Consider the following 12,781-nt stretch of genomic DNA (forward strand, 5'->3'; position numbering starts at 1 on the left):
GCACTGCCATTGACGGCTATAGATGTCAAAGATCCATTTTCACTAAATTGGCAGTGTTCACTGACTGTCCCTATTACGATTCACATGATTATTGATCATGTTAGACTGCTTTGAATGATATCTTCTGCTAGGTATTATGTTTTTAAAGTCATATAATTTTGCCTTGACAACAACATTTACCTCTCCATTTTGTGTTTTCCAGCTGTTTGTCCTGTGTAAACGGATCATTCCCCTGCTACTGGTGCAAGTACCGCCACATGTGTACCCAAAATGCGAACGACTGCTCCTTCCAAGAGGGACGGGTTAACATTTCGGAGGTAAGTTTTTTTCTCTAACGAGACTGATTACTGTCAAACGATAGATCTATATCTGAGAAAGAATGTATCATGTTCATATAGCGACCATTTCTACAAATGTTTTGATCCTGTGGGGAGCACTTTTAGTGATCTCTACCCGCATGCTAATTTAATCTCTTAGAACATAACAACAAATTGTTTTCTAATGCACACACCCATTTTGGTTTTTTGCTTCAGGTTTTCTTACATCAATTTGCAGTATTTGTAGCGCAACAGCTTGAATGCTGTTCAGTAATAATTCAGTTGTAGCTCATAAAGCCATAAGCAGGCCCAGGCAAGAATAAATGTCTATTGAAATACTGCTTTGGTTTTACATAACCAAATGTTGCATTAGCATAAAAGCTAATATCGATCGTGGGGAATAGCTGCTTGGGCAGCCTACATGGGAAACATAACAAGCGTTAACAACTGCTCAAATGTATGCACGGATTTTAGTCATGCCTACAAACTGCTTTCTTCATCACACAAATGTACATAATGATTTCAAATGCACATCTTCTTAATCGTCTGACCAATGGACAGCCGTACCTTCATCTAATCTGATTAATACCACGTGTACACATGCTAATGCTTTATGTTTGTACTCTGGTTCTCTTATCTCAACGGAGATGAAAGATGTCGGCCAGGCTGTTTCTCTGGCCTTTATTAATTGGCCAACCTTTATCCAATTACTTGCCCCTTTATCTGAACCAACCCCACGTCGAATCGCAAACACCAGCATGCTCGAGCAGAGCCTCGGACCTTATCCGAAACAGCACACAGGCCTAGCCTTCATGCCTCATGGAGCTGACATTAGCGGATTAGTGCACCCATCTGCAAGACATGAGGAAAGTGTTGGCTCGTCCGCTCGGAGCTGAGAGAGGCCAGCGGGCCGACGGATGGGTAAACAGAAAAAGCCTGCAGTGATTATGGAGAAAAAAAGGAGATGTATAAGTAAACATTCAAACTGAGGTACAAGTCCTTGCCGGGCGATGGGGTTAAAGGTGTATTGTTTATATGAATACCAATCCAGTCAAACTTCTGATGTCGAACACATTCAGTTCCAGCACACTGCTGAACCTCCTTTTCTTTTTTTTCCATCAAAGAAAACACAAGGAGCCAACTGTCACCATCATAAAACCTTAAGTTGCACTTGTGCTGATGTTGCATTAAGTGGAATGTATGTATATTGAAAAAAAAAAAAAACAAGAAAATTGATCAAGTCACCTGACAGCTTTGGCGCCGGTTTCCCAGGCCCGGCGATGCAGGTGTCTGCATAGGAATTTATGGCAAATTTCCAATGTGAACATTGTACGTGCAGCTGCATGATGAACGGAGGTGAAGTCAGGGTAACAAAGTGAGGCTACCATTTAAATATTGCTCGCAATTTGAACAGGCTGGGGCTTTAACATTATGAACTTTAACAGTTAAGCATATAACAAAATGAAAGCCTGTGTGTATAAAACAGTGGTGTCCAAAAAATGGCCGAGGGCCATTTGGGGCCCACCATCCATTTTCCATTCCAAATTCATTTGAGTTAATACCCAGCCCTAATATTTAATTCCTGGGAAGAAACTGGAGGGAAAAAAAAAAAAAAAACAAGGTATGCGGACAATGCTGAAGTCCACCTACCGTAATTCCCCATATTTATATGTAAATATTTTTTTCTCCCAAAACTATGGGTGTGTCCTACAAATGGTAACAATTTGTTGGTTTTTTTTGACACCATTCGAGGAAGATTAATCTGTCAACCAGCCTCGTTTTGATGAACAGATGTGTTTTTATATTGGCTGTATTCTTACAAGAGTTACTGTAAGGGGGTGAGCTAGAAGGCAAGATATCTGTTGGCTGTTAGCAGCCAGTGCATGGTTCAGCTAACAGCAGCTTATGTTCGCTGAGGTTGTTAGGGCATTATTTTCAATAAAAGAAGCGAGCAGACTGAACCAACATCCGAGTCCATCCTTGTTCACACACAAAAATATTACTAAACGGAGATCATAATGCAAAACTCATGATGTCACTATGTGATTCAATTAAGAGTGCACAGAAAGGTGTTCCATTTGACTTTTATTAATTCTCTACTTTTGGAGTATGTGCACATTCATAACCGTGGTGGAACATGGGTGGTGCTCAACTTTGGGTATTTATGGAAAAATGAACTCGAGCTGTGTCGCGAGGAAAAGGAAAAGCAACTATTGTCGCCCAACATTTTGTTCGTCCTATACACAGTAACATAGAACATACCAGAATTTGACCCTAAAATTGAGGGTGCGTCCTATACACAAGTGTGTCCTATATTTGGGTAATTGCGGTGTACAACTTCTTGTAAACTAACTAAAATTGAGACAAAAAGACAAAAAGAGACAAATGGGCAGAAAATCAACGGTGAGATTGAGGAAGCAAGCAAGAGGCAGCCGGAAAAGATGTGATATGACAGACTTTGGCATATAGGACAGGCGAGGCCTCTCCTATCGTCGAATCGGCCTTAGAAACCAGCGGTCACATCCGCCACAAGAAAATCCATCATCTGTCTATCTCTCACACACACGCGCGCACACACATACGGGACAGCGATACTTTGTGTCTTTCACGTGCTAAAGTGTAAACACTGTGACAGTGATGGGCACACACACACACGCAGTCATCCATCATCCTTTTCTGAGCTGCCATATCCATTAGTTGCACTCTCTGTGGTCCAACTGGTACTCTTCTTCCTTTAGGCTTGACTTTATCCCTCCCTTCTCCAAGGCCCATCGTTTTGCCTCATTGCCCCCTCCCTCCTCTCTCACCTCTCCTTTACCTTCCGTCTTCTTGACTGAGCATGAGATTTTCTGGAGGTGGAGAATGAGCAGTTGTCATTCCGATAGTAAATGTGTGTGTCGTTAACGTAGACCTGACATTATCCAGTCTTTCCCCTTTAAATCCCAAAACAAGCAGTAGTCAGTTTCATTTGACTGCATATGTTCACCCAGGCTATTTTCTGGGACATTCTTTCCTTGCTTAACATCGTAATTCCGTTTTTCACTGCTCTAATGAGATGTAATCATAGCATCTCACCATGGTTACATTGACAATGATAAATGCGCATCCAACATTTTGTGTTTGTCAACTGTCAATGCACTTAATTTGTTTCCTATTTCTGTATTTTCAACATAGCTTTCACAGTATGTGTTGCCATGGCAACATCCATTCAAAAGGCCTCCACTCTGTCTTTTCTTGCGCATTGCATATCTTACCCATGAACTTTGTGTTTGAGTGAATTGAGATGCAATTTCTTTTGAAAACTAACAACAAAATAGACAAGAGAGAGCGAATCATAATTAAACAAGCCAAGCTTAGCATTTTCTTTTAAAAGAATGCTCTGCAAAAAGGAGGCAGAACGAAATGGATAGTTAATGTGAGAATGAAATGAATATCATGAGCTGCATTTTCAAATCAAATATGCATGAATCAGCAATGTCCCTGATGACACAACAAGCATATTCTGGAATTAGAGAGCAACCAGGTGGAAAATTACGAGAGAAGAAGCGTTACTTTTCTGTGGGAGGGTTAGAAAGGCTAGGAGAGCAAAAGAAGGGTGAGGCTTCATTTTCATTTCTACAACTTGCTCCGTTGTCATTTCCACAATTCTCTTTTCTTTCTCCTTTACCTTCTGTCATTCCTCCTCCCTCCCATCCTTTGGAATGGAAAGCCACAGCCTTGATAAGTGCCAGGCACAGTATTAGCTATTTGGGCTCAGCTATGTTAAGACATGCCTCAATGTGTGTTTGGCTGCAAAACACAGTCCGGTCTCGCACGAGCAAACAAGGCAAAGGCTTAATTGTATCCTGCCAGGGGAAACTCTGGGGAGTCAGTGGATTCATAGTCATTCATCTGCGACACACATTGTTTTGTACACACAATACAGGTCAGCTTTGTATACTGTAGAAGTAACACTTCTTGAGATCTCAACTTTGGCCAAGAAGCCTTTGGTTTTGTTGGAGATGAGATTTGTCTTTTTTTCCCCACTCGTATTTGATACTGAGTGTTGGTCAAACATGTCTTTGTATTGCACTCTTTTTAAACAAGCAGTATGTAAACAAGGCTTCAAGGCTTGATACTTACAAATAATAATGATAAACTAAAATAAATGAATAAAATAAATAATATTTAAAACAAATGGCACCAGGGCAACACAGCTAACTTACTTGCTGAGTGCACACCAGTGACAAACATAAGGCCTATTTAGAACCAAGCACATTATTTACTTTTAAGCAAATTTTAATCAATTAGCAGTCAAAATTAAGTCAAAATGTCCATTTTTAGCCAATCGGATTTTTCAAAATTGGTCTCAATTGATGGATAGCACTGTGAATATTGTGAATCATGTGAGAAATTCAATGCAATTTCACACTGGTAAATAATATATTAGGGTGAAAGAAGCAGAAGCCTTTGTCTTGCAAACATGTGGAAAACATATCCCCCTGGTGGGAAGATGACAAAGTGCTTGATTTGACATGTAGCGTTCTCGGCTTTTTAAATGTTAATATTGTCAAGGATCAGCTTAATTAATCGTGGCAGCCAATATCCTGACCTCGATTAAAATTCAATTAATTGTGCAGCCCTACTACAGTTTATGATCATCTAGTTAATTTACAAAAACAGTAGATTTTCAAATCAAATTATATTGGCTGTCACATACATTTGATCATTCTTTGTGCATTAGTAGTTTATGTGCAAACCTCAGTAATTGAAATCGCTTTACAATATTATAGCTCATTGTTATTCATTTTCTATCCATTTCAAATCAAATGGCTCAAGTGATGTGTTCTGTCTTTTTTTCCCCATTTTTTTAGTTTCGTGGTTTTTCTTAGTGAGATTGTGGGATTCGCCATCTCTTACAAATTTCACATTACCTGCCTTTTATCACTTGGAATGGAGGTCAAACAGACGGTGAACACACTAAAAGTCACGTATATACGTACATGCTGCGTATGAGAGGTAAAATCCGCACTGAAATGATCCTGGTAGTAGACACACGCTCACACTGGAAAAGTGTTCCAATCTGTTGCCAATTACGCCGATGTAATGTTCACGTATGACTCATTGCTCCTTGACACTACACGAGCACAGGCTCCATATAGTCTGTGCTTGGAACAAAACATGCGCAAATTTTTGCTGTCTCTGTCTTTCCATCTTTCACACCCTTAAATAAGCACATACACTTATAGCTCACAGGCTACCCACACATTCTTCAACAACCATAGAAATACTTTTCAACTCTCTCTCTCTCTCACCCATACACATTATACACACACTATAGCTGAGCTGACAGGGCTATTTGCGACAGAGGTGTGAAGGCCCCAGACCGTGACATTCTGGCACACTCAGTTTACTCTGGCTGGTACTCACATACTCAACAGGGCACACACACACACATTGTAGGCCAAGGCCACTTGAGGGGCTTCGCTATGTTTGCGCACATACGTGCAGTCAAACATGCACGTGTGTGAGTGGTTCTTATCAGGGCATAGCACAACCAGCAGCTCAGGGCTACGGGGTCCATGCGGATCCGGGAGAAGGCGCTCAGGGTTGCGGGATGTTGGGTGAATGATACCTGAACATTATTTGCTTTGGTCCCTTTTCTGATAACATATCTCCTTTCCTGATTCTTGATTTCCCTCCGTTCTCCCTGTGCTATGTTTGTAAGCATATCATGTTTTAGATGCTGTCACTCCATCCTGTGAGCGCCGGTCCAATGATTTTTCACTTCAGTTTCACGCCTTTCTCTTTTCGGCTTCCTTCTCTTGTTTTATCACGCAGATAGCTTCCCATCTCAAGCACCACAGCAGAGTGTCAAATGTCCTTCTCTGGGATCTTCTCTTATATTTTATTGCCCCACCCAAAAGGAACTCATGCTGGTTTGTGCGCCTCACAAATATTAAAGCAGCACTAGGAATTTTACAAACCTTCATTAAAGGGAAAAAGGTAATTTAGTTGAATGAGGTCTGTTTTGCTCTTAGTGGAACTAAGCAACTTCGAAGAGGGTGGCAGGAACCCAGGAACTACAAACATGGTTGACTGCTATAAGTCATATGTTATGCCCGCTTTCCCAATTTGTTGCATCCTAGATGGCAGTAAAGTCACACATACAATAAAAAAAAAATACTGCTGTCATGGCAACAGCTGCAAAAATAAACCAACATAAAGATAACATTTTACCTCAGAAGATGATAAAAATGGATGATACACAAATAGTCAAGGATGAAAATTGATCCGGCTTTCATTTGCTCAAAGACAAGGACGGATCTCCAACCAACGACACCTTTGGTTCTGGCCCTGCTATAATAGTAAGTAGCTTTTGACGCTCAAATTAAGATGTTAATGTTAGCAATCTGAATTTTTTCTAGTTGCAATATATCGCAGTCAGCCTGATAATTCACAGTTCTACACTGACACGACCAGGCACGTAAAAAACTATGCTATTGTTTGGACACTACTTAGATTACTTCATCACTGTTGATACATAGCCACTGGAACAGAAATGCCATTGAGTCCAAATGCAGGAGACCAGGAGATACGGATTTCATGACGATATACACTGGCCCTCGCAGGAAATGTAGTCTTCCTTCAGGCAAAACCACTTTTTTCCATAGGAGACTACCATAATCAACAAAACCTGAAAATTCTTAAGTGTTGCTTTAAAAAGATGATTGCCATAATTAAAATAATATAAACAAAGACTCGTTTAAATCAATGAACAACCAAAGAGGAGGTGAGTTGTATTATACCCCCAGGCTACACTTTTCCAAAACCAGCATGGGTATTTTAAGACAGACCAAAGACAGACATACGAGCCATAATTGAAACCAGATGGATATAAACACAATGAAATGTGGGGCGGGGGGGAAAAAATGAAGACAATAGCAAGAAGGAACTGTAACAAGCAGCAGATTACAGTCAGAGTGATGCAATTTATTTTTCAAATGCGGCATGTGGTTGTAGAGAGAAAGTGAGTGAGCGAAAGAGAGAAAAAGAAGCAGGAATGAGAAAATATGGGCAAGTGTCTGCTTAACCCATGTGCACACACTTTGCAAAATATACACAGTGCATTTTTTTCATAATTTTGTAAATGATTTTAAAGGCGTGATAATTTACATGTTTTTTCTTTCAACCACACAAATTGTTCAGTGCATCAGTTCTATCCATACATATGTAGGTTAAATTTAATTAACACCCACAGAAAAATGGTATGGTCTGTCTTTGTAGGCTGTGAAGTGATGATGACACTTTAAGACATAGCCATTAACTGGTCTCTACTGCCACCTACTGTCTTGAGGTGAAACACAAGTCAACACATAATTTTTTGTTTGCTGATGTAGTTTGACTGCCACTCAACGGAATGCTGCAAAAATCGCAGGAAAATCAATGTATTATATGCTATTAAAATGCACCTCAAAAATTGTAATCATAACGGTTTTGTATGGTCCAAAATTTGGACAATGATTATTGTTGTACACAAGGCGAAACTTAAAGTGAGTTTGGATTTGGCGTACTTTTCATAATTTGTTAATAGAGGATTATCCAAGGGATTTAGTGTATTTATATTTCAGACCTGTTTTGCCTCACACTGTGTTGTCTGATTTAGATGTCATTATCTGCTTTTGCACACAGGTGTGTTACACATATTCCTGACATGTTTCAACTCCCCTTTAAGCTGATACTATTTATAGCCTCACTGTCACACAGCTTATCCTTTGCATTCTCCTCTGCAGCACTTGATAAATTTCTACTGCATATAATTTAAGATGCATACATTATTCAAAACCTGACACAGGGCAACCAAAAATTGTGCGTTGGCACATACTACTAGAATAGGATAGCGCTATTCAATAATCTTTTGTGAACTTGCTTGACCGGCTGCTGGCCGACTGATATTTGTCTTCCAAAGGTTTTCCTTCAGTTTGAGATTACGCACTTAATGTGTAATATAGTGAATAGCTGGCACGCATTTTGTGTTTCTGCAGAATCTCCCAAGTCTTCATTGGGATGCTTGTTCTCTCGTTGACTGCCACTGACGGCCTATACGCGTCAACGATTCATTTTTCTAAGTTACCCTGCGATTTGGTATCATTTCTATTTTACAATAGGGAGAAATAGGGTTTGGCAATAAATCAAATGAATTTGATTACTTTGTCTTTTTAAAAACCGACCATTTGAAAAATAGCTAAAATGTGACATTTAAATTGAGGTATTGCAAAATACTTGACAAATGTTTTCAACCACTTAATTGTAGCTTGTTGTGATTTTTGCTCAAAGGCATAAACTTTCCACTTTTATTGAATATACAGGTGAGTTTTAAAGTGAAAATTTGATAGCTCCACTCTTTTACAGTTGTTGGACTTAATAAGACTTTTTTTTTAAATATATTTTCTTTAATTAAATGCAACGTTCATATTGCACTGAGGTAGATTTTCCAGTTCAATGCTTGTCAACGCACCTTTCTGATGATCTATCATTTGAACCATTCTGTTGTGGCATCATCCTTGAAAAAATATATATTTATAGTATAGTATATAGTATAGTATAGTATATTTATATTTATAGTATATTTCTTTATATACAACTGAGATAAGGTTTGGAATTGGATTTGCTGACTTCTCACATTTTGCCCCATGAGGATGAGCCTGCCTATGCTTTAGGAACGTAATGAACAGATATGCACTATAGTGATTCGGAAACATTGTGATCATAACTTCTATTTCTTCATCCTTCTGAACACAAAAGGCCCTCTGATAATAAAAAAAGTGCTAGCTATCGCTTTCAATTCTGTACTAGATCACTGTGAGCGAACAGAAGAAAGACTGTGAGGACATTATATAAGCACGCATTCCCAGGCAAACGAATTTAGTAACATCATAGGTTCAGGACACGCATAAGTGTGTTTTAATGCGAGTGTGTCTCCGTGTCAGTCACAGGTCCCAGCGGTTTAATTATTCAGGCTGTATTAAATCTTCATCTCTGCAGCCTGCCTAATGTGAACACCGATGAATTTTGCATTTTCTCCATCGAACCCAGAGAGTGAGAGGACCAGATAACTGCACAGTCACTGAACGAGGGGGATGACGTTAGTGGGGGAATAATACCGCAATGTGAGCCGCAGGAAAAACAAACTCAAAAGGAGGGGAGAATATGATAATAGGTAGCAGCGACTGCCTGCTGAGATGGAGACGCAGCGCAAAAGAGGGGGAAATAGACACTCTGCTCGCTAATGAATGCCTCATTCAGTCTTACAAGACTGTTTGACCTGTCTGTGTCATGCTGTCACCCTGCTGTTTTCCTAAAGTCATCAACAAAGTCATCGGCAGTCGCTCAAGTCTGCTGCCACTGAGTTCTGTGAATGTCACTAATGTATAAACGCATTCACGGTCATTTAAGACTTTAGACGTCTATGTTCAATCGTTACTTAACTAAGCTAACTCATTCATGCTCATTAACAGCTATATAACTTTATTCATATTGTATATACGTACCTGTTTACAGACCTGGTGGTGAATTATTGTTTTCACTAATCAATCTTCAAATTCTCCATGATTAAGTGCGATTATTTTTTCTATTAAGCTTCTACCTGAGTAAACTCTTCGAATAAACATAAAATCAGGATTTCGTATCGGAAACAGATGTTCGTAAATGCCTTACTTTTAATCAATAGTGGACTTTTTAAATATCGTTTTTACTGTCGATAATTTTGGGGATCTGTAGTTTCTAATTGATTAATCGATTATCAAAAATAATTATTGATTAATGTATTGGCTAGGTTTAGGGGTTAGGGTTAGGATTGCAGGTCTAATGAATTTCTTTTTATGGAACATGTAGAAACATAGTTTGAGATGCACTGAATGAAAAATACACAAATGATTCCACGAACTTATAAAAAAAAAAAACATGTAAATAGATCTTAAACATATTTAGGATTTTCCAGCAGTGAAAATGTCATATTTTGTCTTGCATGAATTTGATAACTAAATTACATGTCATTAAAAGTTAAAAACCTTAGAAACACATTTTGCAAATTGTAGCTGCCTGAAAATGACATGCGCTCAAGGTTCAGATACCCACCAATAACGGTTCATATTGGGAAGGTGACATGACCAAATATACAAAATACCAACTTTTTACTCCAGAAAATGCTTAATAAATTCAGCATCCCCCTAAAGATGTTTTTAGTTAAGTATACATACTGCAAGTGTCACATGAAGCGGAATTAACAACTTTGAAGAGCGATACATGCGTTTGTGATCATGATTTGTGGGGGTTATTTAAATCAATAACATCACGATAGCAGTCTATACCAATCATAGCAAACACAAGCTCGTCTAATTATTTTGACTTGTCTCGCAGAAATAAAATACGGAGCTGAGAAGAGTCATCGCTCGCAGACGTCGCAGCGTAGCTCCTAAATCAAAGTTTGTCTTTGAAAAGCATGCCACGTGATTACCGCTGACATATCTGGGTTAGCATGATAATAGGGTGCCAGGCCCCCACCCACACTACAAAAATCCATAAGGAGTAAACAAAGAAAAAAATATACACATTTCTGGATGCCCTACATGTATGTCGAAGAGGATCAACTATGCGGGTTTGCCCGCATGTCAAGAATGAAGGATTAGACAGTCGCAGATGAAATCGGCATGTATGACATTAAAGCGTGAACATCGGGATTCGCGTATAGGAGCAAGGCACGTCCCAGAATTGAGTCAAGATTGTGCTCAGCGAGACTTTGATAATCCCCTGGTAAATAACATTCCCAACACACGTTGCCATGCATCGTGCCTCCTTTCCAACTGGGTTTCTCTGCTCTGTCTGTTTTCCCTTTCCCTCCTGATCTTTGGCGCTCCCCGCTCTGTTCTGCTCGGAAGCGAAGGGCGTGGGCGGACAATCTCGGTCCCTTTCAAGGTTCAAAGTCCCCTTTCTTCCTCCGCTTCGCTCGCTCCTGCGCTCGTCTACATGTTGCAGCCTTATTAAGTTGTTCTTGCGCTCTCTTTTTCCTCACCCCTTCGCCACATTAAGTGTTGCTGAACATATTTCTGCTTTCTGCCTGCTAATGAGAGCAGCTCCACGTTCACGCCTTTTCGCGCACGCTGACACACCTGTATAACCGTGACACTACAGCTCATTTTTTTTTATAAAAAGACACGTTCCGTGTCATCCGTTTCAGTGTTTCTATAAGGAGCGCTGTATAGGCGTACTAAGGCGTCTGAGGACTCGGCCCGAACAGTATGGATTTTTTTTTTTTTTGGCCAATGACGATTATTTTGAGTGGAAAAAAAATGGATTGCCAGTTATGAATACAAGTAATGAATACAATAACATTTGTGTTCCACCAGTGCATTTCAACAGGTGTCAGTTATATGCAGATTTTCACTATTCATGGGGTATCGGAGTAACTATTTGTGGCTTGGTAACTATAAGTTGAGCAAGGCGTCTTTAAAAATTGCAAATATCATTCACGAAGCTTCCCCAGAACCATGTTTGCTACAAGGACATTTTTTGCAGATGCGCGCAGGGTTGCGATGCCAGCCAGAGTGATAAACTTGATCCAAAAAGTGTTAATTCATTCCCAATTAAAAAAAAAAAAAAAAAGTGACAAAAATGAAGTAATATTAAATTGTTGCAAAGGGGGCCTGAAAAAAAATTCAAAAATTGGCAAACATTGGCCATTCGGTCGAAAATTTTTTGGTCAATGTTTGTAAGAAAGAAAAAAATCAACCTCCATCATGTATTTTACCTATTATTTGTAAAATAATACATTCATAAATTTATAATAAAATTGTTTCTGTTGGTGATTGAATGTGTTTAATTTTTTTCAAATTGATAACTAATAAAAGATCATTGAGTTTTTAGTGCCTGGTCTTATTTATGAGGACCTCTGAGACATTTACAGAAGTCATTACAAGGGTTAGAGGTTGAATCCCCACGGGGTTCTTTACAGCTTGCATGCATACATTAACTCGGTCATGTAGCTACTTTTGTTAAAAGCATGCACCAAATGCCACGGTTAATGATATCATGTTAATAATATATAATGGATTGTATCCGCCACGGCTGAGCTGGTTCAACACAGGGGTGCAGGCTGCTTTTTTTTTTTTTTTTTAACCTTCGGCACACTTGGAATAGGACAGCTGTAAGGGGATCATCATATCCCCCTTTGTCATGGACACAAATGCACATATGCGCTCCCAAGCCGGGTACAGCGTTTGTATCGGCGTGCCCCTCGGTCCAATCCTCTGCGCCCATCCGTGCCATCTCATGCCTCCCCCGGGCTCCACATATCGCTTTACTTCATTATTTAGTGTGTTATTTTTTTCTCCTCCCTGATCTATAGTCCCCACATCACAGAGGCAGCTAATTAATTATGGATGGACTTTAGGAGGGAAGAGGGGGTTTGTGGAAGATTAAAAAAAAAA

At 39.5% G+C, this 12,781-nt stretch overlaps 1 protein-coding gene across 2 annotated transcripts in view; it reads left to right on the plus strand.

Annotated features, from left to right (window-relative positions):
* The window catches only part of plxna1b (plexin A1b), a 188,285-nt gene that overhangs the window by 111,066 nt on the left and 64,438 nt on the right, over positions 1 to 12,781 (plus strand). For both annotated transcript variants that reach the window (XM_088422806.1, XM_088422807.1), the window contains exon 9: positions 203 to 317. In XM_088422806.1, coding sequence (XP_088278932.1) covers positions 203 to 317 — 115 coding nt within the window. The remainder of the gene's footprint in view (positions 1 to 202; positions 318 to 12,781) is intronic.

This window comes from Hippichthys cyanospilos, chromosome 9 (assembly GCF_059441005.1).
Source record: "Hippichthys cyanospilos isolate Australia breed blue-spotted pipefish chromosome 9, RoL_Hcya_1.0, whole genome shotgun sequence".
In the NCBI taxonomy this organism is placed as follows: Eukaryota; Metazoa; Chordata; class Actinopteri; order Syngnathiformes; family Syngnathidae; genus Hippichthys; species Hippichthys cyanospilos.